This window comes from Cornus florida, unplaced genomic scaffold (genome assembly GCF_030987335.1).
Source record: "Cornus florida cultivar Cherokee Brave unplaced genomic scaffold, ASM3098733v1 CherokeeBrave_3.0.0_Hap2_Chr01, whole genome shotgun sequence".
NCBI classification, from domain to species: domain Eukaryota; kingdom Viridiplantae; phylum Streptophyta; class Magnoliopsida; order Cornales; family Cornaceae; genus Cornus; species Cornus florida.
In genome coordinates this window covers 114,249,684-114,277,101 of record NW_026775571.1, presented here as the reverse complement: position 1 = coordinate 114,277,101, position 27,418 = coordinate 114,249,684, and the positions used below count along the sequence as shown (strand labels likewise).

At 34.0% G+C, this 27,418-nt stretch overlaps 2 protein-coding genes across 3 annotated transcripts; both read right to left on the bottom strand.

Moving 5' to 3' along the window:
* Positions 1–14,761: 14,761 nt before the first annotated feature.
* LOC132281164 (uncharacterized) lies at positions 14,762–16,051 on the bottom strand. Its single transcript, XM_059782894.1, has one exon. It carries the CDS (start codon positions 16,049–16,051, stop codon positions 14,762–14,764), a length of 1,290 nt encoding a protein of 429 aa, XP_059638877.1.
* A 4,018-nt stretch (positions 16,052–20,069) lies between these two features.
* Positions 20,070–26,523, bottom strand: LOC132315597 (F-box protein At2g26160-like). Of its 2 annotated transcripts, XR_009483733.1 has the most exons (3): positions 26,185–26,523; positions 21,464–26,001; positions 20,070–20,418 (listed from the first exon to the last, which is right to left on the bottom strand). XR_009483733.1 is itself a non-coding variant. In XM_059813927.1 (2 exons), exon 1 carries the CDS (start codon positions 22,625–22,627, stop codon positions 22,004–22,006), a length of 624 nt encoding a protein of 207 aa, XP_059669910.1. In that variant the 5' UTR covers positions 22,628–22,739; the 3' UTR covers positions 20,070–20,418; positions 21,464–22,003. The 2 variants fall into 2 exon arrangements, 1 of the variants encoding a protein (XP_059669910.1); XM_059813927.1 differs by lacking the exon at positions 26,185–26,523 and having other exon boundaries at positions 21,464–22,739.
* Positions 26,524–27,418: the final 895 nt, after the last annotated feature.

The window sequence follows — 27,418 nt, the reverse complement described above, 5'->3', positions numbered from 1 at the left end:
TCTTGTCTTATAATAAATTCGGTAGATAAGACCTAGAGGTTGTGAACCAGGGAGCATTTTGTAACTAGAAGTTTTAATATTAAGGGTTAAGGCTTTTAATAAATGAGGATCAGTTAGACTGAGGGTTAGATCAGGGTAGCAATTAAAATGAACTGGACCATTACAAAGACTGGTTTCAACTATTCCTAGGAGACTATCATCATATTTTAGAAACCTAGCATCACGAAGAGCTAAGAGTACTGAGGCATTGAGGCCAGCACCACCAAAGGGGTTAATAGCCACTTGGACTAATCCTATGTGAATAAAATTGGATCCACGATCTTTGTGTTTTTTAATTGTTTTGCTAGTTAGTAACTGACATCGTTCATGTTCTTTGGATAAGGAGTAGATTTGTTCTAATGTTTTAACTGTATAGTCACTAAGAAAGGTTGACTTGAAGAAACTAGTTTTGTAGATTTCTCTGGTTGGAATACGAGGAATACTCCAATCACTAAAATCTAAACTAATGTCTTCAACTTAGTATTCTTCTTCGTTAACTATGTTTGGAATAGGGGGTAGGCTGGTTCTGGATCTAGAACTCATTGAAGAAGAAGACCTGAATAACCTATTCATGGTTACTTATCTCAGACTACCTGTGGTTGAATGACTGAATAAAACATACTGTTTTCATGACTCTCTCAAAGCAATATCTAATTCCTATCCACGCACTCATCCGCTCATGCCGTCCCGCTCAGGCCTCTCTTGGGTCTTACTGTTTGGCTCGGGTCTTATTGTTTGGATCTGAACTTCTAGGAAGGAATAAGAGTACAACGATTTAAGAATCAATAAACAGAATGATGTAAACAGAACAATCAATCAAGATAAGTAGGAGAGAAGACACAGAATAGATTATACAAATATTCACGAATGTTTGTATAATCTCCTCTAATATTCAACAACTAGAACATGCTTTTTCTAATTTAGAAATTAATCGCTTAGTCAACAAACGAGTTAATCCTACTAGTCTTACCAAAAATTGGTATCCTCGACCGACACCTCCTGATCTTCAATATGAAGAAAGAAATATTCAAAATCAATTTTCTGTTTCCTCTGATAAACTCTATGAATGGAATATTGATAGTTTATCAGAACACAAAATCCTTAATAAACTCAGTTATATTTCCATGGTGACTAATAATTATGTTACCACACATAATCTTAGTCAACCCGAAATAGTTGATCTTCTTGCTTCAGGAATCTTAAAATCTTGGTGGGAAAAACATCTAACTGAAGATTCTCGAACAGGAATCAAAAATGCTATTCAAAAAAATAATGATGGTATTCCTTTTTTTGATGAAACCATAGGTCGAGCCATTCCTGACGGAGTCAATACCCTGGTTTACACCATAGTAGACCATTTTATAGGTACTCCTAGTAACATCACCTCTAGAATACATGACCAGCTAACCAATCTCTCTTGTCCAACCATGAGTGATTTCAGGTGGTATAAAGATGTATTCCTGTCCAGAGTTATGCTAAGAGACGATAGTAATAAACCATTTTGGAAAGAAAAATTCATTAATGGTTTACCCAACCTTTTTGCTCATAAAATTTGAGATACTCTTAGTAAAGCCACAGGTAACATTGATTATGATAACCTCACATATGGCAATATCATCAGCTTAATCCAGAAGGAAGGATTAAGGATGTGTATTGACATGAAAATTAGTAACCAATTACAAGATGATAGGAAAAGAGCTAAGTATGAAATGGGAACCTTTTGCGAACAATATGGTCTTCCACCCATAGCTCCTTCCAGACAAAACCCTAAATCACATAGGCAAAATTACAAAGGTCACCGTAGAAATTACAAGAATAGGAAACCAGTCTTTCCTAAAAATGAATATTATTCTCAAAAGCCTAAACCTAAAAAGAAATTTAGGAAAAAGAGCTTTAAAAAGAATACCCCTAGTAACCCAAATATCAGTAAAGATAAATGCCACAAGTGTGGTCGTTAAGGTCACTTTGCAAAAGATTGTTATGCAAAGACAAAGATTAATCAGTTACAAATCCCTAATGACATTAAAGAATCTATATACCAAATTTTTCAGTTAAAAGATACTGATGACAGTAGTAGTGATCCAGAAATTGGCTCCTCCTCACAGTCATCTGATGCTTCTCCTAGTTCACCCAATATTACACTAGGATGTAAAGATAGTTGTTATAATCCTAATAAGTCACTTAATGTTCTCACAAAAAATGATGAACAAGAACATTTGCTTATTGATTTAATCAGTAAAGTAGATGACCCTGAGTTAAAAACCTTATATCTTAAAAAACTTAAGGCATTATTAGGTAACTTAGAACCAGAAGCTCCAACAATTAGTAAACCTAATTTTAGTCTATATAAAACTCTAGAAAGATTTAATAACAAGCCAAAAGAAGTCACTATTCAAGACTTGCAAATAGAAATTGACATAGTCAAAAATGAGATTAAGAATCTCAAAACAGATCACCAAGTCATGAAAAATGATATACAAGAACTAAAACAACATTCTACTTTGTCCTTTTTAAATATATATATATATATATATATATATATATATATATATATATATATATATCTCCATATATACACTAATCAATTAAAAACCATAAATAAACATGTAGCCAAGAAAATGAGCACAAAAAAATAATGCATGATATGTAATGAACCCAAAATAAAATTCTCGTGCTCAATGACTCCGATAACGGGTCCTACCTCGGACCTCCCGGCCTGAAAAATAGAAAAATACCGAAATGGCAACCAATGCATTTCAAAGAGTTTTGAACTCAAGGAAATTTCCCAACCAACTCTTGGGACCCATCTGGCACACCCCACGGTGCCTGGCACGCAAAACGAGACAAGACGAAAATAGCCCAAAAAATGAAAAATGATAAAAATAGGAAACATTACAAATCATAAGTATATGCATCAACAACAATGATTATAATCATGAATAAAGATTAATACATTAAATTGCAAAATTGAAATGCCTTAAAGATTAATTTAATTATAACCTTTTAGTTAATTTAATATTTCCTATCAAATATAAAATCACAAGAGTCTAATACAATTTATATATATTTTAGGCCCATGTCCATATATGTTCCCAATGCCTAAAACATGTTTGGGATCATTTATACTCAAATTGGGGGTAATTCAGAGTACTTTTGAAGTAAATAAGTCCCTAAAGATCGAGCACCACCCTTAATGCTAGAACACTGGGTTGCGAAACAGTGTTATGCTCGAGCACAAAGTAGCAACATTATTTTGGGTCTGTAAATCCGTCATTTGGGTCCTAAAAATATGGTTTCTAAGTTCTATATGATCACCAATGATATTTAGGATAAAAATACACAAGACCTGATAATTAAAAACAAATTTCACGCATTACATTAAAGAACCCATCAAGTTGAAGAATAAACACATATAAACATGAAAACAGTTGGTTCAATTCGTACATAGTAATTAATTGTCTTATAAATTCTCCAATTTAAGCCCTAAAATCTAGCATGTGATGGAGAGATTATAAATTCAAAGGGGAAGAGATAGATAAGGAACTTGCCTTATGATTTTCGAATTGAAAATCAGCCTACAACTTCTCTATAAGTTTTACGGTTTTCTTCTCCAATTCCGGCAACTTTCAAGCTATATCCGGCCAATACTCCTTGCTCCGGTTACCTTTTTCTTCCTCTACTCTTTCTCTCTCTCTCTTCTCTGTATCTATGATTCTCTTTGCAACTCACATGAAAACACAAACCCTCGATGTACTTTGTTTCATATATAATGGATTGCTTTTGCCCTTGGGATAGCAAACAAAACCCCGAGGTTTTCCAATTGGTTTCCTCGCTAAATTCCTGGGGTCATATCTTTAATTTTACTTACTTTATTTTTCAGTATTTATTTATGATTGTGGATGTTTAATTGATTATATTCGTGGGTAAATTAATCAATGACAAAAATTTGGGCAAGTTGATAAAATAATCTTATCTAGGTCAATTAAAGAAGTCAATCACAACTAAATCAACTAACAGCTTCCACACCCCGTAACTCATAACTTGGTATCAGAGCAGGTTACTCGATAAATTAAGTAGATTATATTTGTTGATTTGTTGTGATTTTTGTATCATGTCTGAAAATTCATCTTCTGTTGGATTGTTGCCTTTACCTCATATTTTTATTCTGTCATAAGCATGCATGTTGAGCGGTCTAAGTTTAAAAAGGATTTTAAAAATTTGTTGGAGAAATTGAAAATTGTAGAACTTGATAGAGATATTTATAAGTTAGAAGTTTATGTCTCTAATAAAAATTTGAATCTTATTCATAATGTTGATTTTCTGGAAAAAGAACTTAAACAAGTAAAAATGTTTAATAAATCACTTGAACTTAAAATTGATAATTTAAGTAGTGATTTTATTAATTCTAAATAGTCTTTTCAAAAAATTTACTCTGACACTTGCAAATTTGATAAGTTGAAAGGAGTTGTTGGGAACACTAGTAGTAACAAAGAGTTGGTTTTAACCTTAAAGGATTTGTATTTTTAAAAAATCTAAAGAAATTTTTTGTGAAAGTTGAAACCAAACCTTCGGTTATCACTACTTCTCCCAAACTTATTTCAACATGTCATTTTTGTGGAGAAAAATGTCACATTAAGTATAAGTGTCAAAAAAGAAAAATTGAACTTGGAAAGAATTTGAAAAAATTAGAAAGTTCAAATAGGACGAAGATAATGAATAAAAAGAGAAAGTCTTCTGAACCTTGTGACACTTTGCCTAAAATAATAGGAAAATCATTGCATAATGAATCTAAAGTTGTTTAAATAAAGAAAGATAGTTTTAAATACCTTGCCATGCACATTGCACTTAGAGCACTAGGTCCATGTGGTTGGTATTTTGATAGTGCTTGTTTTAGGCATATGACTGGGGATAGAACATTGTTTAAAACTTTTAAAAAATGTTCAGTTAGAACCGTTATTTTTGGTGATAGTAATGCTTCTAGTGTAAGTGGTAAATGTAAGATTAAATTTTCAGGCATTGGGGAATTAAATAATGTTCTATATTTTAAAGGTTTAGCTTCTAATTTGTTGAGTATTAACTAAATATGTGATGAGGAGTTTAAGGTCAATTTTACTCAACAAGAGTGTTTTGTAACTAATGAAAAATGTGAATGTGTTTTGAAAGGAACTAGAACTTCTGATAATTGCTATATTGTTTATTTAGATCCTTCACTTATGTGTTTTTTTGCAGTTACTGATGAGGCAATTTTATGGCATAAAATATTTAGTCATGTGAATTTTAATGATTTGGTAAATTTGTCTAATAATGATCTTGTTCGAGATTTGCCTAAATTGAAACTGCCTAAGAATGAATTATGTGGTTCATGTCAATTAGAAAAACAAACTAGAGTGTCACATAAGAGACTTAGCCATAAAGTCACTTACGACCTGTAGAATTGATTCATATGGATTTAATGAGTCGCATAATACCTGATAGCATTAAAGGAAAATGATATTTGCTTGTTATAGTTGATGATTATTCTCGATTTACATTGATTGGCCTTTTGGGAGAAAAATCTAATGCTTTTGTGAATTTCAGGTTTATTTGCCAATTGATCCAAAATGAGAAGGGGTATCGAATAATTCGGATTAGGAGCGATAATGGAGATGAATTTGAACCTAAGGAATTTATTGAATATTGTGATATGATTGGCATTAAGTATGGATTTTCAGTGCCTAGAACACCACAACAAAATGGTGTATTGGAAAGAAAAAATAGAACAATAGCAGGTATCGCTCGTACTATGCTTCATGAGAATAAAATTGCTAGTCACATTTGGGCTGAATTAGTACGTACTGCTCGTAATATCCTAAATAGAGTTTATCTAAGGCCTGGAACTAAAAAGACTTCATATGAATTAAGGTATAATAGGAAGTTCACTGTTAATACTTTAGAGTCTTTGGAAGTAAATGTTATATCCTTATAGATAGGGAAAACTTGGAAAAAATTGACTTTAGAAGTGATGAAGGTGTCTTTTTGGGGTATTCACAAGCCAGATGGGCTTATAGGGTTTTTAATCTTAGAACTAATATGGTTATGGAGTTAATTAATGTTGTATTTGATGACAAAAGGCCAAAGGTAATCTTTGCTTAACTTGATGAAGATGAGACTGACTTTAAAATTGTAGGAAATAAAGATGAACATACAGTGTGATACCCCTCGGATCCGAGACACGGGTTGATCAAGCCTAGGCCCAAACCCGAGGGAATATCAAACAATTAATATTTAATGAACACTGAATACAAATTGAAATAATAAGAAATAAATAAAAATGGCTGAAAAGAATTCTAATTGAAAATCCTCAAAAAAAATAATTGTTCAAATCTATTAATCCAAAACCTCCAATTATTTAACAACTCGGGAATCCATCTAGTGGACCCCTAATAAAAATTCCAACTGTAAAATAAAATAACTGTAATCAAAATCCAAAGCTAATAAGGAAGTAGTCCTACGTAGTCGGTGGAATGGAAGTCTGTATCTACTCTGCACGACCAAGCTCTAACCCTGGAACTGACGAGCACCTAGAAAATAAGAGAGTGGGTCAGGCCCACATGCAAGTCCTATTCTACTACGATCCAAATAGGAATCCGATACGCAAATACATCCTAGATAGACTTAACAATATCTAGAGTAGTCCATATATGTAGAAGTACACACCATAGGACGCTCACTAGTCCAATAGGTCTGTCTTAACCTGATTAAAGATACCATGCAAATAACACGTAATGTGGTCATGTGTACCTAGACCTACCAGGAAACAATACCTCTATCCAGTTATCTATCCTAGGCGATATACACACCCTAACCATGGTCCTGAGACTCAAGCTCATACCATGGCACCATAAAATAAATATATAAAGTCGGTGTCCTCCTAATACAAAATATCATCCAACTGGTATAGTGGCTTGATATATGTATAACAATCCATCCTAGAAAACCAAGTTATGTCATTCGGTGATTTATTGACCTTACACCAATAGAAGTCGAACTTAACCTTTATTATTAATCTGAACCTCAATCCAGATTAGGTAGGCTTAGTGTCTGAGCTAATCCATACCTAGTATGCCACCGTCCCATACCGGTGCATACATTTCTCCAACTAACATAGTTGACAAAGCAATATAAATATTCATCAACCACATCCCAAAACAGGCATAAATACAGTCTAACATGTATATAACCAAATTATGCATCCAATATGAGATTTAGAAATCCTATTCTAGTCCTTTAATTTTATAAAATAAGACTAAGCAGTTAACTCCTCAAACAGTACCTTAACTGATGCAAAATACAGCAGATTTAAACCTCAGTTACTTCCATCTAAGCATACATGTATTTAAAACACTATATGCTTATAACACAAATGAGAACATGATTAATAACTCTAATTCATGCAGAGAAACTAAATTGTTAAACAGTAAGCAATTACAAGTTAATATCCAACCTTCCTCATACAAGTTCACTTTTAACCTTATGTTAATTCAATCTGTAATATCCAAATATAAACATTCTTCCCAACATTTTTATAAGTCTCTAACCATTAATTACACCATTCAGTGCCATTAAAACAGCCTTAGAAAACCCAGTTCAGCCCAAACAGGCCCTAAACACCAGTTTTAACAAGTTTTAAGAAGAGAGCAGGCTCTTAAACTTGAGAGCCTGCTCTGTTACAAGGAGAGCCGGCTCCCCACCCTTGGGAGCCTGCTCTAGGTTTTTGAAAGCCGGCTCTCAACCCTAGAGGGCTGGCTCTAGCTTTGTGGGAGCAGTCTCTCTCCCTTTTTAGAGCCTGCTCTCACCCCTAAGAGCTGTAGTCCACTCTTCCTTTGTCTTCTTCGACTCTTGTGATTTCCAGGCCTCTGTAGTAATTTTTATTACATGTTTTAAGGTCCATCCCAATTCCAGATTGATCATAAGACAATAATATACAACCAAGACTTGAATTTAAAACACAAGTTGTTAAGCATCGGCAGTAAGATTACAGGTTAAACTTTTAAAACAATTAAGAACAGATTAATTCCATAAAAACACATAACGATTAAACATGCATAAAAGATGTATTTAAGCTTTAGTTTAATCCCTGGAGTCTACCTAAGCATGCACAGAACATAGATTAAAGAGAAAGAGTAGAACAGAGACTTGCCTTGAGTTTCAGTTTTGAAACTCTAATCCACCGTCTTTGAATTTTCCGACGAAATCCCCGACTGATGTTTCACCTCTGTTGCTCTTGGTTTAACCTATAAACAACCTCTCCTTCCTCCTCCTTGGTCCAACCTTAGTCTAGACCAAAACCTAGCCTTCCTCTCCTATCTCTCTCTGTATTGCTCTGTACCTCACTGTCTCTCTGTTTTATAGAATTATGCTTACGTTTTCAAAACCCTAACCACCGTAATGTGTATATTTATAAGCTCTAAACAATTCTAGTCGGCCCATCCGTGAAACCTAAAACCCTAAATAATTAAACAGTTATTACAGAACAATTAAAGACACCCATTACAACTATTTAAAACCATTAATTTAATTAATCCAAATAGTCAAACAATTACATGTTATTAAAATAATTAATTTAAATCATTCAAATAACACAAATAATAAAATTAATTCAAATAATACAAATAATTCAGCTAATACAAATAATTCAATAAGTCAGATAATTAAAATAATAATTCAATAATTAAACAACTAACCATTTAAATAAATAAAAATGCAATTTAAATAATTAGATAAATATCAGGACTATCCTTTTAAGAATTAGGGGTATTACATACAGTTCATGAGGAAGAAAGAGTTGAGAATTTAGGTATTCGTTCGAGTCATCCAGTTGACAATGTGATAGGCCGATGGGATTGTAATGTTTATTATATATATATGTGTATGTGTGTGTGGTGGAAAAGAAATTTAGAAAAGTCAAAATGTAGGGGTGGGGGGACCTACCTTTGTACATTTAAGGCAATGAGACCACATTTTTGGTCGCATTTTTCTCTCTCCCCGGTTAGCTCTCTCTCTCACCTATTTCGTTGCATTTTTCTTTTCTTTTCTCAATCAAACTTCAAACTTCAATTAATCTCTAACCACTTGGAATTTTTAAGTGCCGTTTGTGGCAAATTGAATAGCTCAGCGAGATCTTCAAGTCTATGTAAGCAATTTCAGCTTTTGGCCTCCCCTAGGATTTCTAAAATTTGAACCCATCTGAGGATTTTTCTACAAAATTGAGGTAGGAGTGCTCTAATCCACAATTTCTTGGATTTCTTGTGAATTTTTCCTTTAATTTTACTCTAAGTATGCTTAATTTTAATTATCTTGATTATGTTTATTGTGGTTGTTGATATTTAAGGTGATAAAGGCATGTTATGTGTTAAGTGAGCTTATGAATATAGTTAAACTCTTGTGGTGAAGAAACATGCTTAGTGTTTATGTATTATATGCCCTATGATTTTAAATTACTATGAAAAGTGATGTTGTAGTTATGAAAATAAATAATTTTATTTTATGCCTTATGTAATTAAGTTGTTGGATTTGCGAATTGAAAGTATGTAAAATGCCATGATTTAGAAATATGAGAATGTGATATTGTGTGGAAATTCATGTTTTAAACATGCCTAATTGATGTGGATGATATGTACGAATTTTTATGTTGTCATAACTTTGAAGGAATTGCATAATTCATGCATTGCCATTGGGAAAGTGAAGGGAAAAATTTGTTTTAAAAACAAATGAAATTATTTTTGGGAAAAGTTTTTGAAAAGTGTTTGTGAAAACCGGACGCCTAGGAGACACCTAGTGGTCCGTGGTGTTAGTGTAGTCTAGAGGGGACTAGAGATTGAGCTAACTAGGCCGGATGCGACGCCTTGGAGGTGCTTTGTGGTGGTGAATAGTTAGCCAATCCTTCCTTCGTGACGCCTTGGAGGTGCCTTGGGTCGGATTGCATTAACGGTTTGGAAGTTGAAACGGTAATGTTTCGGAAAATGGGGAACGACATGAGCATGGCATTACACTTCATTGGCATACATGGTATAATTGTGACTTGAATGACAATTGTGGTTATATTTGACGTTGTAGTTATGGATTATTGTAATACCTCTAATTTTAAAAGGATAGTCTCGGCATTTTAAATATTTGTTTAGTGCATTTTTCTTTGATTATTTGCTTATTTGCCTATTTGTTAATTGTTTTTATTTAATTAAATTCTTTGGTAATTGTTTTATTTAATTGGTTTATCTGTTTTAATTACTTGTTTTATTTAATTGAGTTATTTGTTTTAATTCTTTGGTCATTAATGTTATGCTTAGGTGGCAGTGTATAAATTGTGTGCATTTTTCTTTATTTGTTTAATTGAATATTAGGTTATTAATTGTTTTCGTTGCTTAAATTAAATGTCTTTAATTTAGGTTTTACGGATGAAGTAGCCGACTTATAATTGGGTTGGAATTAGAATTAAGTTTTATAGAAGCCTATATATAAATAAGTTATATGTCTGCTAAGGTAAAATAAAAACCCTATTCACGCATTGGGAGGCAGAGAGAAATAGAGAGAAAAACTTGAGAGAATAACAGAGAGGTTCAAGGAGGAAGGAACGGATTGCTTCTGGGTTAAACCAAGAGCAACGGAGGTGTAAAACGGCAGTCTAGGAAGTGGTTGGAAAATTTAAAGGCGGTGGTTTAAGGTTTCAATACTGAAACTGAAAGCAAGCTCCTATTCTAACTCCTTCCCTTAAATCTGAGTTCTGTATATAATTGTTTTGAATTAAACTGGTTTGGAGTTGATTGAAGTTTCTAAATTAAATCTTACTGCCGTTGGTTTTAAGCTTTGTTTAATTTATGTCGTGGATGTATAACAGTGTCTTAGAATTAATTTGGGACATTTATTGAACCCTAGAATGTGTAATAAAAACATTACAGAGGCTTTGAATATTGCCGGAGGCGAAAAAAACGAACAATAGCGGACTACGACTCTTAAGGGAGAGAGATCTAGCTCCCAAAAGGAGGGAGCCAGCTCCCTCAAGGCAAAAGCCGGCTCCCACATGGAGGGAGCCGGCTCCCAGCTCCTTAAAGCCAGCTCCCAAGGGTGGGGAGCCGGCTCCCAAGTGTTTGGAGCAGGCTCTCCATTTTTGAGAGCCTGCTCTCGCCCTGAAACGCACAGAATTGGTTTTAAGGCTCCGTTTGGGCTGTACAGGGTATTCTTAAGCCATTTAAATTGCATTAAATGTTGTAATTAACTTCTATAGACCTATAAAAATATTGGGAAGCATTATTACATTAATGTATTAAGGAATGGAGTAACATGAAGTTAAGGAAAAACCTACATGTTGCATACTGTTTTGTTAATTAATTTGCTTACTGGAATTTAGCAAATCTTTTGTATATGATTTAATAATGTTTAATCATATTTCAACAGTGTTATAAGTATAGTTGATTATCTACAATTAACTATGCTTGGGTTAGATTAAATTGATATTTAATTTGTTGTAAACTATATCAATTTATGGACTGTTTGGAGGATTTAAATGTTTAGCTTTATTTTAGCAATTCAAAGGATTGGAACATGATTTTTAGGTCTTATAGTGAATACCTAATATGGTCATATATGTATTAAACTTTATTTATGCATATCTTGGAGTATGGTTGATGAGTACTTATTACAGTTTTATTAATTATGCTAGTTGGAGGATTGTATGCACCGGTATAGGACGGTGGCATACTAGGGATGGATTAGTTCAAACACTAAATCCTACCTATTCTGGATTGAGGTATGGATTAACCACAAAGGTTAAGTCCTACTCATATTGGTGTCAGGTCAATAAACAATTGAATGACATACTTTGGTACTAGATGATTTTTTTTTTTTTACATATATTAGGCCACTATACCAGATGGATGATATTTTGTATTAGGCTTATACGGACTTTATATATTTATGATTATGGTGCCGTGATATGAGCTTGAGTCTCAAGATCATGGTTAGGGTACGTATATCACCTAGGATGGATAACTAGACATATAATGTGTATTTATACATATATGGTAGGTCTAGGTACAGGGGCGAAGCCAATTAAAGCCCAGAGTGGGCCTTAATTGGTACATAGGTACATATATATATATATATATATATATATATACTTACATGGTAATTTTAAATAGTGCCCCCCCCTCAAATTTTCAAATTCTTTTAATTTCCTTTTGAAAAAAATAAATAAATTATATATATCCCTTCTTCAAGTGTACAATATATTTTTCCTTTTCTAATTTTTGTTTTCTTTTTCAAAAAATTTCTTTTTTCACTTATGTATAATTATGTATTTTTCTATTTTTTTAAACTTATTTCTTTTTATCGATGACATTTGTGATTGTATTTAATTAAAATATTATTAATTAATATTTTAATTGTTATATTTGTAACTATATTTTTTTACGGTATTTATTTAGCATATTATTTTACAACTATTTTTTTCCTATTTGCCTTTTTTATTTAAAAAAAATTATATTGTCATATTAATTAAAAAAGAATTTTTTTTAAACAAGTACATTGTGCCCCCTTTGAAATAAATTCCTGGCTCTGCCCCTGTCTAGGTACACATGACCACGTTATATGCGATTTGCATGGTATCTCTACTCAGGCTGAGACAGACCTATTGGGCTAATGAGCGTCCTATAGTGTGTATTTACACATATATGGACTATTTTAATTATTGTTGAGCTATGTATGATGCATCTATATATCGGGTTTCTGTATGAATTGTAGTAGGATAGAACTTGCATGTGGGCCTGCCTAGCCTACTCTTTTATTTTTTTAGGTGTTCGTCAGTTCCAAGCTTAGAGTTTGATCGTGCTGAGCAGATACAGTCATTCATTCCTTCGACTACGTAGGACTGTTTTCCATGTTTAGCTTCGGATTTTGTTTCAGTTGTTTCCTTTTCAGTTTGGGATTTTAATAGGTGTCCACTAGATGGATTCTCAAGTTGTTTAAGTAATAGAGGTTTTGAATTATTGGATTTTAATTATATTATTCTGAGGATTTTTAATTTAGAATTCATTCAGCTTTATTATTTTATTCTTATTTCATTTTTGTATTCCGTGCTTATTTATATATTAATTGTTTGGTATCTCTCGGATCTGTGCTTGGATTTGATCACCCGTGACTCTAGAATCGAGGGGTATCATAATTATATCCCAAGTATTGTATGATCTCGTTCTCTTGATTTCTATTCTATATGTGGATTCACGGGGTCATAAAAGATGTGTCTTAGACACTTCCTACTGAGCTTTGTATTCACCCCATAATTTTAACATTTTTCAGGTTTGGAAAAGAATGGGCGGGCGACAACGCATCGTAAATTAAGACTGGACTAGAACTCTTATTTTGTTGTCTTTTGTATAGAAATATGATCATGTACCTTTTATAAAAATTAAGTGTAACTTGTAAAGTATTGTAATGGTAGAATTTGTGCAAATAAATATATTTCATGGATTGTAACTTGATTAAAGTGATTCCTTGTTTAGATGAGATGGAGGAACGAGACATTTTATATGTATGTGTTGATTTTGGGGATGTTGTATATTATTGCATTGTGCGTTGGGACAGGATAGATTAGTTTTGAGGCTCAGTGAGGCCATTGCATATTTTATGTATTTCAACAGGTTATAGAGGAACTTTTTCTGCGGAGGTCATGCCGAAATTTTATTTATTTTATTATTATTATTGTTATATTTTTGGTATCATTTTGGGTCGATACAGGGATAGACCTGGTACTAGAAGAATGTTAATGAAGCCCTTCAAGACTCTGATTGGCTTATAACTATGTAAGAAGAGTTGCTTTAATTTGTGAAGAATGATGTTTGAGAATTAGTGCCTCGACATAAGGATAGACCAAATGGATATTTAAAAATAAACTTGATGAATATAGTCTTGAGATACGTAATAAAGCTAGGGGTGTTTAGCAGATTGAGTCTTGGTAAAGTGAAGGGGTGTGAGTTTGAGTCAAAATTCGGTGGTAGAGTGAAGGGGTGTGAGTTTGAGTCAAAGTTCGGTATACTTTGCTTCATACATAGTGGATCGTTTTGCACTAGAGATAGCAAACAAAACATTTTCCAATTGATTTCTCACTAAAATCCTAATGTTATCTCTCTAACTTTAGTTTGCTTAGTTTTTTTTTTTTTTTTTTTTTGTATTTATCATATTCATGAATAAATTAATCAATCACAAAAATTTAGATAAGTTGATCTAATAATCTTATCTAAGTCAATCTGCACCCGCAACTCACATTATCTTTCCAAAGACTGTTGACGGTTTGAGTTCTACTAGGTGTTTATTTGCTTAAAAAAATAATAATAATATAATCATCCATAACTTACAAACGAAAATTTATTTTTACAATATTTTTTAATTTTATTTAAATAATATAAATACATGAGACCTACGGACTACAATATGCACATATATTTCCAATGAGACCCAAGAGACGGCAGTGTGAAGTATAAAAATTGGTCTTTATCCAAAAGAGAAAACCCACTTCTTTCTAAACAAGAAAGAGTAATCACATTATGGAAAAACAATTCAATATGGGCTGAGAACTACCTTTTAAAATAAATTAAAGCTGAGCAAAAAAAAAAAAGTGTGCAGGGCCAGACCAAAAATCGAAACAGATCATGGATTTGGAAAGAAACAAATGGATATATTAGTGGAGTTTTCTTCAAATCTGAGGGACAACCCAAATAGGAGAAGGTTCCATATACTCGAGGTCTAACCGTTGAAGGCTGTCATCTTCCAAGTTAAAGACCCCCAAATCATTACATCCTTCAGGGGCTCCATCAGAATCGCTGCCAACATTTTCGGGAGCAAAGTAAATAGAATTCTTTCTCAACCCCGGGAAATCATTAGCAGAAAGAGAAACCGAGTGATTTTGGCCAATAAACAATAGCCGATCGCATAAGCTCGGAACATATACCCATTTGTTCTCAACAAAGTCCAGCTTATACACATCAAATGCAGCTGTGTTTTCTTTCGCAACTACAGAAAAGGGGAAGACACCACGGTTAAAACATTTGTGCCTCAGAACCATCACCAATTCCTCTGAAGATTCCGCTAAATACATTGTAGTATGAGCATAATCATGAGATCTCACACTCTGCTGGTGATTATTCATTGTCGGTTGCAATTTTGGAGGCATAGTAGAAATTGCAAGAGATCTCTCTGGAGAAGAAGGGTCGCTGAGATTCCAAGATTCTACATACCCATTGTGGGTCAAAGCATAAAAAAGTTGTGTCTTGCTGAAATACAAGAGATCTACATAGGAGTCTGTTAACGGAGAATTCAGTGCAGTCCATGAAGTATCCCCAATTCTGCAGAAGGCAAGTCGTTGTGGGTCCTCTTGGCCGTAGATGGCCATAACTGTGCAGCGAGAGTCTTGATCAGCACCAAATGGGGATGGGGCTGAGGACATAACGACCTTCCTAAAGAAATTGTGACTCACATCTAGAGCCGAAACGAGTGACATATGTTTCCATATCATGAACTCTGTAACAATGGAAGAGGAAGAAGAGGTGGAATCAATGTTGAGCCGTCTGCGGCTTGAGATAATTGGAGGGAGGGTTTCGATGGGAGGGAGGGGGAGGTAGGCCATGGAGGAGGATTCGATAAAGGGATTGTAGAGATAGAGGGAGCAATTGTTCCGGAGGATATAGGCAAGCCATCCATGAGAGGAACCAATGCAGATGTGCCCCGCCGGAGGAAGGTGATCAGTTTGCCATGGCATCCACATATTAATCTTCTTCTTCAAAACTTTATTCTCCGCAGCATTCAAGAAGTGATGGTAATCACTGTACTCCCAGTACTCAGGCTTGAACTTCAATTTTGTGAGTCTCACAATGGGTTCCACAGGTTCATTAATAATTGTGCTTTTGCAGTTGGGACAGATCTTAGCATCCCTCCTACTCTTACTCTTCTTATAGGGGCCATTAGCAAACAAACAAGGAGGTACCATCAGCCACGGGTAAGTTGTTTCTGCTGGTGATGTTTGAATAGAAGAAGAAAAACAACGTACTTTGCCTCCAAGGAGTAAACTGGTGTTTTTTTGGGTATTGGAGACGGGCAATGGTGATATAACACTAGGGTTAGGGTTTTGTATTCCTTGAAGATGAAGAGAGAAGTCCGATGATCGGACGGAAGAGAGCAAACGAGTAGCAGTTTTGTGAAAGGACGGACATACTTTGAGCACAGATCGGTGGCAAAATAGCATAGAATGGGCAAAAGGGGTGTAACAAGCCATCTCTCTCTCTCCTCTCCCCTCTCTCTCTCTCTCTCTCTCTCTCTGGTGGCCGCCCCTGTATCCCTGTTTCGCTATTTAATTATGATAGTTTATATGTTTTGTAAATTTAGTAATCATGTACACCCTAAAACTTAAAAAATAAAAAATAAAAATCTATTCTAAATCTATTTTACTTGACCATCAATAAAATGGACAATCGTGTAAAATGCATTTTCTTATTCTTTCCCATATGACCAGATAAATATAAGGAAACTTGGAAACATAATCGTGTGAAATAATATTATTGTGGATGAAGAGTACAATTCCTTAATCCGATTTTAAATATTTATCTTATTATTATTATTATTAAATTTTACCTTGAATTTTTATCTTTTCAATTATTGTGTTTTCCCGTAAAAAACGATTATGAATAAGACATGTTCAATAAAAATTTTCCATGAACGTTTAATATACATAGCCGAATATATTGGTATCATTTTAATTTTTGCAGCCATTCGAATTAGAAACTTTGTAAGTTGGCACTTGAAATCTTTGAAATTTCCATGCGTATCTTTGAAAATTTCAGTGCATATAATATCCATGTGTGGATACTCTGTTTTTCTCATTTTAATTATGATTTTAGGGGTACTTACTTTGATGTTGCGCAAAATTAGTAAAACACGTGTTTCTATAATTTAAAATAATAAAAATTAAAAGATTTGAGAAGTCATCCGGATTAATCCTAATATGATCATGATCTAAATCTAACTTTCTCTACCCTTCTCTTATGCAACTTTGGTTTTATCTTTTTGTTCAGGGAGTGAATGAGAAGGGGATCTAGTCGGAAAAAAATATTTAGTTAAAATTCTTAAATAAAATAATATTACAAGATATAAACAAAACTGTGGATGATGAATAAATAGAAGAACTATAAATGTAATGATACATATATAGATATTTATTTCCACCAAAAAAAAAAGAAGACGAGAATAAACAATCTATCTTACAATCAACAAATCATCTATCAAACCATGTGAATCCAATTTTATATAATTGGGTGTACTTTAAATAAAAACAATTGATAAGTAAATGTAAGAATTACACATTAAACCATGAAAGATAAAAGTCAAAACTTCCTGTAATAGCAGATTAGGGTTTTAGCATAATAGTTTGAAAGAGAGAAGAGAGGGAGAGACTTAAATTAGGATTTGATTTGCATCAGTTTGGATTGACCCGTAAGTATTTAATTTGATAAGCATGAACCTCTTACATAAGTAAGCAATTATAGTCCTTAGAATAATTAGTTGATTTTATATATTTTAATTCCTCAGTTTGTTCCTTCAAAGAGATAGGAGAAGGTTGAATCTTCTTCAAATCAAATCAAGTCCTTTATACAGAAAATTGAAGTTGAAATTGAATTAAATTAAGAAAGCATGATTTAAAAAAGAATTCCATTCATGACAATTTCCAAAGGGTGTTGACAATTTACAAGGAATGACACTAAAACCAAGTAATCAGATTACACAAAAATTCTTAAACTCTCATCATAAACTACACCCAACATTATTCCTTCTAAATAACCTGATAACCTAGTCCTTATTGTCACACTAACCGCACACCATTATGCGCAATTCCTGTTATGGATGATAATAATCGTGTTACGTTGATTTAAGGATATTCTACAATTTACTTAACAGGTAAATTCAAATCCGACCCATTTAATAATATTGTCAGGAATTCTCAATACATTTTAATGACCTTTTTATCAAAATGAGAGATTTACTATTCAATCAAATAATAAATAACATAAGAAGAAGAAATATAAGGCGTAGTCAAAATTTATGTTGAAATATCTTACTGTTTATAGTAATTGGATTTAAACAGATAATATATTACATATGTCATATTTACAATTATGACATATTGAGTTAAACAAGTATAAATGGGTTGAATCCACTCAACCCTAACTCCACACGATTAAGTAAATAAGTTAATAGTGTTAATCCGTTGATAACTTAAACCCGTTTAAGATTAATTCAAACTCGTTTATCTCGTACCGTGTTAGCGGATCGCATTGTAATTTGCCACCGTAACTCAAACATCTCTATTACTTGCCACGTCAACAAAACTTTGCCACCATAACTCAAACAACTCTATTACTTGTCACGTCAACAAAACAACGTTTTTAGCTTCTTTTTTAAATACCCTGAATCCTTTATAATTTTTCTACAAGTATAACAAAAGGTTGGAATGAAAGGTAGTTTATGATATTATTACTTTTCGAAGAGACACGACTTGCCAGTATTTTTCTCAACAGAATTTCTGTTTGACAAGTAAAAAAGAGGTTCAATTTATATGACTCCTAAAACACATGACTTTTCATATTTTTCAACAGTAATAAAATTTAAAATGATTTTTTTTTTTTAAATAAAAATTATTTCAGAATGAAGAAATGTTTTTCGTTTTCTTAAAAAAACAGACATAACTCCATGTTTTTTTCTTTTTATTTCTTCATGCTGCTCCACATTGTCGTATATTAAAATTAAAAACTGTTTTTATAAAGACTTCTCTTTCCATCAAATGACGTGAGAATCCAGAATAGAAAACATTTATACTTCCAAAACATTTCTAGCTTTATCAATTCGTTATCTTCCAAAACTCTAAACTGAACCGTTACTTTTTCTGTCTCAATGGATTTTCAAGAGATGAATGGAAACTAAATAATTATACTGTATATATACATGTCTTAAATTTATTTTTTCACAATAAAAATAGCATAATAAACAGAACAAAAGAACAAGCATACTTTGCATGAAATGAAAGCGTGATAAGAATGATAGGATTGAAACATAAAAAGGTCTGAAAACATAAACTATTAAATGTACGGAGTCACCATTTTGTAGGACTGAACATAATACAAGACATGTGATAACATAGGGTTTTGATGAAAAATAAAAACAGGCCAATAAAACAACAATGCTATCAACCCTTTCATTGTTCAATCACGTTATTTTCACTCATCACGTGACACGTGGCAAGGTGGTTTATATTACAAACACAACCATTTATTTAAATTCAAAAGCATCTAATCAGCCATATCATATGCCACCTGCCAAAACTTTAATGTACGGTGTAAACAACTGTTTAAGAAGTTTTAAAAACTTCTTTCTTTATTTAAAAAACCTACCAGAGGATGCCCTCTATAGGAAGAGCTCATTCTCCAAAGAGAGTATCATCACTGAGAAGATAATTCATTAACTATATGTTTTAGAGAATATAAGAGAACCTGAGACTTGCATTATGCTCCATGGTATATATTACCAATCTAAATAATAAATCTTAGTAAACTAACCCAAAAAGAAAAAGAAGAATTATTAAAGCAAGAGCTAATGTACAATGATACACATTAGCATTGTGTAACCCAAAGCGTTACTGAAAGGTAAAGACTTGAAGAGCCTGAGTATATTTTTCCAATAAAATGACTGAATTGAACCCATCTGTCACGCCCCGAATTCCACGACTCGGGTCGTGAAAAAAATAAAAATAAAAATAAATGAAAAATAATAATAATAATAGATAATTAAATAATTAATTAATTAATTAGATTCACTTGAGTAAATAAATAATTAATTGGAGAAAACCGGTGTCATTCACCACATAAATAATAATAATAATTATAATAATAGTTTCATAAAATAAATAATAGCATGATTAATTAACCATTTATATTAGATTATCCAAATGAACCCATATGTACACAACTTAAACAATAATTGTTCAATCCCACTATATAAGTCATGGCCACCATGGCCTCATTACAATCCATAAGGTGAGAAATAATGATAAGGGATTATATGAGTAAAGATAAGAGAGGAAATTTCATAGGAACTCCAAAAGATAGATGGGTGAGTTCTTACGTCATTTCCCTCCTCCAAAAGAATATTACAAATATGTCATCAAATATAATATCCAAAATACATCATGTGTCAAAATAAAAGTAAGCTACACAATGGATGTCACAATTATTACGAGTAGCTCAAAAATGTTGTCAAGATCCCAATCAAGCTAGGGATGAGGAACCTCCTCTTGGCCAATGCCCTTTCCTGAAAAATATAAGAATCAATAGGGTGAGCAACGAATTGCTCTGTATGAATGTCTCATGAATATTAACTAGGTTTCTTAAAATTCTACAAACATTGCATGGTCATACAATACAAGGAACATGCTCTCTAATGTCTAGTCTCAAGGGGAACCTATATAGGATCATCTTAGTCTAGCATAAATAATATTAATTCATTCATCAAAACGAACATAAATAATATAGTGGAATGTACAAAAATTCACAAGTTGTAATAACACATAAATGCCAATTTGAAAATAAAAGTCGAAATCAATTAATGGGATAACTCGGAACACACCCACACTCCCGGTCACATAGTCATGCTATGCGCGTAAATAAAAATAGTTGTTTTCGGATTACTAGTCCGCCGGAAACTAACCAATTGGCCAATATAAAGTGGGGAAACTCATGTTTCATCCGCGAGCGCCGAGCCCTCGCATTCTCAAAGTAACAACCCCCGAGTATCTCCCAAAATCAACAAACAAGTTCACAAAATAATCCATATTCCATGATATGCCCAAATTGCACTTCATATGCACACATAAATTATACTAATCACACAATCCATGTCATATGGTCCAAATCGCTATAATGGCATACTCTTTGATGCAATGTCAACAAATTGGGTATTTTAAAGTCATTTAAATTCATGTAATCATTACATCAAATTTCAAGTGTGTAAAAGTTTAACATCATCATAGATATATACATCTTCAAAATTAACCTTCACAAAATAACAAATACATGATAATTCCATGAATAAACACAACATATAAGGCACTTTAATTACAAGAAATTGTACACATTAATATCTAAGACTTTAATTAACATCCATAATATCAACAATGGAACAAATAACATATTACACATGAAAATCGATATAAAAACTCAATAAAACATCATGGACATGCAATTAAATCATTATATAAGCTCTCTAATTAAATCCACACACACAAGTGTATGCATAACTCACACAATGATCATAAAATTCCAAGAACTCCTAGGTTATAAGCACAATACACCCCTACCTCAAGTTAGGAGCAAACCCTAGTTACTCCAAAAGAAAAATGTGCTCCAAATCCAAAATTGATTGAGGGGTTTTGTTCATCTCGTAGTCCCCGTCAACTTCCCTTCTATGCAAGCTCAAAATCTCAAATGTTGGAGGTGAAATGGTGGAGAAATGGTTGAAGTAAAATGAAAAATAAAAGAATGGGAGAGAGAAGAGAGAGTGTCGGTGGAGTGAGAGAAATGAGAGGATTTTTGGTCTATCTTACACTTTATCTCTCTATACACACACATATACATGTCACACATTCTCATCCACACATATCTCACCCACTAGTCAACCTAGACCCCACAACATAACAAAATGCAATTAAAAAAATATATAAGAGGAAAATAAAAATAAAAATAAACTTGGTCATCACACCATCAATTCAATAGGGAGTTAAAACAAGAATGCTGCTGAGAGCAAGCAAAATCAGAGTGCAGACAAAATATAATAATAATAAAATTGAAACACAGCCATATATTTGGAATGAGAGAAACAAGGATTAGTGGAGATCACTTCAAAGATCAGGGACCACCCAAATAGGAGAAGGTTGAATATCCTTCAAGTCGGAGTGGTGGATGCTGTCATCTTCCAAGTTAAAGACCCCGAAATCGTGACTTGCATAAGAGTTTTCAATAGATTGAGCAGTGAAGTAAATAGAATTCTCTCTCAACCCTGGGAAATCATGGGCGGAGAGAGAAACAGAGTGATTTTGGCCCATAAACAAAACACGATCTCCTAAGCTCTGCACATACACCCATTTGTTCTCAACAAAGTCCCGCTTATACACATCAAATGCAACGGTCTTTCCGTCCATATCAGGGTCACGGGCATTACTTTCGTACCTCTTAACCATCAACAATTCCCCAGAAGATTCAGCCAAACACGTTCTAGCATAAGAATCCCTTCTCACACACCAATGGTGATTGTCCATTTTCGGTGGATATCTTGGAAGCTCAGCGGAAATTACAAGAGATCTCTTTGGAGAAGAAGGGTTGGTGAGATCCCAAGATTCTACTGCACCATTATTGCACAAAGCATAAAAAAGTTTGTTCTTACTGACATAGAAGACATCATCATAGGAGTCCGTTATTGGCGAATCCAGTGCAGTCCATGAAGGCAAGTCTTCTTGGGCTCTCATTGCCGTAGATAGCCATAACCGTACATTGAGAGTCTTGATCAACGTTCTGATAGTGATTGGAAGAAAATGGGGTTGGGGCTGAGGACATAACAACCTTCCTAAAGAAATTGTCACTTAGGTCTTTAGCTGATATGGGTAACATCTGTTTTCATATCATGAACTCTGTAACAACAGAGGAGGAGGGGGAGGAGGAATCCACGTGCAAGCCATTGAGACGTCGACTTGACATAATCGGAGGGAGGGTTTCGATTGGAGGGAGGGGAAGGTAGGGCATGGAGGAATCAATAAGGGGATTATAGAGATAGAGGGAGCAATTGCGGGGGTGGATATAGGCAAGCCGGCCATGAGAGGAGCCAATGCAGATGGCCTTATCCGGAGAAAGGTGATCCGTTTGCCATGGCAACCATAGATTTTTCTTCTTCAAAACCTTATTCTCGGCAACATTCAACAAGTAATAGTAATCATTGTCCTCTAGCTCCACCTCCGATTTATGCTTAACCTTGAATTGTGTGTATCTCACAGTGGAGTCCACATATCCAACAACTGTGCTTTTGCAGTGAGGACAGTACTTCGCACCCCTCTTCGCGGTCAGAAACCAAACTAGGAGGAACCATCAGCCACGGGTAGGCAGACAAAGGAGTAGTTCCTACTGCTGCTGATGTTTGAAGAGAAGATGAAAAACAACGTTGGATGGACGAAGAGATGAGTGCAGGTTTTATGGAGACTCTGCCTCCAAGGAGTAAACTCATCTTTTGGGTATAGGAGGAAACCATAGCCATCTCTCTCTCTATCTCTGGTAGCAGCCTCTGTGTCCCCGTTTAATTATTCCATTCAATATGTTGGTGGAGTCCGGTCCCAATTGGAAATCAAGCAACACATGGAGGAAATAGATATTTTTGGAATGGATATTGAATGGGGTTAAATTTTACCCTAAATTAAGATTGAGTATATTAAATTTACTGTGTACAACTTCTCTGCCTAATCCATCTATACTTGACCATCGTAAAAAATGCATATTCTTATTCTTTCCAATATGAGGCCAAATACAAAAGGAAAATGATAATGGTCCGTATTAACCCAATTCTTGTGCGTTACACTACCTTTTTTCATATAAACTCCACATAAATCACGCTAGAATTTACCGTTTATATATATACACACAAATTTGTTCTTCTAATCATCTAATGCATGTGATTTTTCAATCAGATTCCGAGACTGTCGTAAAGGCAGTGAATGGGACTGGAACCTGTACATGACAATCCCTTTCTTCTAATCATGGAAGGTAGTTTATGTACCATGAGAGGGGAATGAGTCTCCTGAGTTTATAGTTTGTAAAGCTCCGATGATGTATTTGAAATTTTGAACTGATTCTTATCAATAATATCTTCAATTCTTGCTGGGAAAATAAAAATAACTATGAGAGACCCAATAACCACTCCTTAAACGTATCAAATTGTAAAGACCCCTATTATTGTGTACTTTTTTATAAATATCAAAATCACGGATGTTTACTTTGCCCTTGCCTATCATAACATAATTTCAGGTCTGCCTTCCCAAGCCAAATGGTGGTTTAGGCTTTACCCAATCTGACTACCTTGAACAGAGGTGCAATGATCAAGCACATTTGGTATTTCTTCAAACATTGGTCAAAATGGATTCAATCAACCTACCTTAGGGAAAGGAATTTTGGGGAGATCAACTGCCCAGCCAATTTGCTCATGCTCACTCTGAAAACTGCTTCAACTGAGAGCCTTAGCCAGACCTCTAATCACTGTCAAAATTGGTAATGGTAACCACTCCTCCCTCTGGTTTGATTCATGGCTTACTTGTGGACCACTGGTCCACAAAATCACTAACTCAGGTACTCTGAACTCATCCATTGGAAAGATACACCAAAGTCAGTGCAGTCATCAGAAATGGCCAATGGAACATCCCACCCTGCCTACAAAGACCGTTACCTGATCTCAAGAATCAAGCCTTACTCCCACCATTTAACAGATCACAGGATGATACCTTCCTTTGGATTTACTCACCTAGCTTCTCACAATAACTCAGATGCAATCATTCCCACCAACCACAGCTACCTTCCCATTGTCCACTTTGGTCTGGTTCAAAATCACATCCACCATATGGGACCACTTCCAGAACCTATACAACCCTCCTAAACTTGTCTATTCCTCGTGGCCAGAACTTTAAGCTATGGCTTCTTCTTCTTGGATGACACCAATCAAAAACCTCACATGCAGACTACTACTCGCAGCTTTTGTCTACTTCATCTGGAAGGAAAGGAATTTCAGAATCTTCAGAACGAAATCCTCCACCACCCAAGCAATCACTTCCCCTATCACATAGATAATCAAGCTAAGGCTTCACTCTTGCAGCTTCAAGGACAACAAAGTATCAAGACTTTTAGCAGCAACATGGCATCTTCCAAGCTCATGTATTAAGACCAACAAAACCTCCGATCAGTATTTTTTTTCATTGGCAAGAAACATACTAACATACCCACTTCATAACCCCATGGAGATTTACCTTCTACTTTAAAAGGTGAGTAAGTACCACTAGGACACAAGGCCTTGGTCAGCTGGCCTCTTTTGATGTTTAACAATTGTGAGTTTGTTTCCCCAAATTTGGGGTAACCAGAGATTGTAGAAAGCAAGAAGAAATCCAAGTCTCGGGCTTCTTCTTGGTATTAAGAAAACATGCCTTCTCTCTCTCAATCTCTTCTAAAGATAATCTCCTTGTGCTAGCTTGGATTACCATTCAAACTCTGATCTCAGCATTCTTGACAAATGTGAAATGATCTCCTCAACTTAACAAGAACCTACATCTACAACTTCTAATGATAATCACAATGCTTCATGTTGCCCATTTGTCATACAAATCCTAAAGATAAATGAAGCCTACAATTAGGCATTGTACATCCTTGATAAACTGCAAAAAAAAAAAAAAAAAAAAAAAAAAAAAAAATTCGGAAAGAAAAGCCGGATCAATAGGTGGACTACACTTGTTTGCCATGTAAGCAAACAAATTCATCTCATTTCTCTCTCTCTAACGCAGAACCAATTTTTCCTCTCATTGTTCTATGTGGCTCAACACTTCATCAACAATAAAAAAACCCTTTAAATTCCCCCCACCCCCCAAAAAAAGAACGTACCTCTGGCATTTTAGACAGCAAAGAAGACTAATTTTTAGTTTTCCTTCCAATTTGGACTTGTAGATTTCATTCTATTTTTTTTTTTTTTTTTTTTCCTCTTTCCAACTTTTTCTGTTTTTTTTCCTAAGTCTTTCCAAGTTCCCAACTTTTTTTCACTTCTGCTACATGTCCATGCTCGTCTTGCAATGGATTCAATATCCTGCTGCATAGAGTGTGTCTGTTAAGAAATTCAAGATTGTAACAAGTCTTTATAAGAATCAAAGAGAGCATGTTTCGAGTAGCGTATATCAACATGAATTGGTATTTAGAGTGACGATGGTTTCCACGAATAAAAAGAGAGAGAGAGAGAGAGAGAGAGAGAGAGAATGTGATGAATAAGAGAGCTGAGAAAATGTTTTACCTTGACGATGGAGAAAGTTGTAAAGGCGTAGAGAGAATTACAGCTTAGAAGCATTTGCTAGGCATTTCATCAAACAGATAATAGACAATGATGCAGACACTCTCGCGTGCTTGACATCGCAGCCTACCATCGAATCGCCTATGTCTGTTCCTTGTGACTTTCTACCATCGAAACGATTTGCAATTTCAACAAGCTAAATGTGGATTCCACATTCGGTCTTTGAATTGGGGCAATTTGATTGACTCGTGCAATATGTTTGGTTGGAGGGAAAGAACTCCAAAATCTTCCGACATAAGGCCAACAACCAAAATCTGTTCTTGGCACAATTGGAATAGTCCAAAGTCCCAAATTTGAGTTAGGGTGAAAAATCTGTAGGCAATTTTCACCACTTTGGAATAAGTGGAGGAGAATTGGTCACATTAATTAAAAATTTTAGATAATTAAATTTTCACCACCCTTGTATTACATATATAAAAATTTTAAATATTGTATTCAATCTAATATAAAAATACATTTAAATATTGTATCTAAAATACGTATGTCTTCTTCTAAAATGTCATCTTTTTCTTTTCCTCTCTAAAAGCTTCATCAGCTTCCATTAATAGACTCTCCAAGGACTCACAGTAATTCTTGAACTTCAAAGTTTCACTTCAAAACCCAAACACACTCCAAAAACCCATATAATTTCACTAGAGTATTATACAGAAACTCCAGAGTATCATTCATAGATCTAAGCTTTGTTCATGTAAATCTCGATTTTTTGTCTGTTTTTTATAATACCCCTAATTTTAAAAGGATAGTTCTGGTATTTTAATTAAGTATTTTGTTGCATTTTAATTATTTAATTATTTGATTTGTGTGATATTTGAATTAATTGAATTTTTATTTTGTTTACTTGAATAAATGGACCTAATTGTAATTATTTGAATTGTTTGCGTTAATTATATTATTGGATTTAAATTGTTTGATTGTGTGTCCTTAAGTGGTTTAGTATAATTGTTTAATTATGTAATTAAGTTACATGAGTTTTTTAAGTACGTTAATTACTTACGGTTCTTTTAGACGTCACCTAAGTGTAGCCGACATAGATTTTAAACGTAGGTTTTGTTCTATGGGCCGATTAGGATTTAGATTAGGGCTCTGTCTCTAATCATACAGAGAATAGGGTTTTATTTAAGTCTCTATATATATAGAACAGTAGGTCGACTTAGGGTTTGAGAATACACAACCCCTA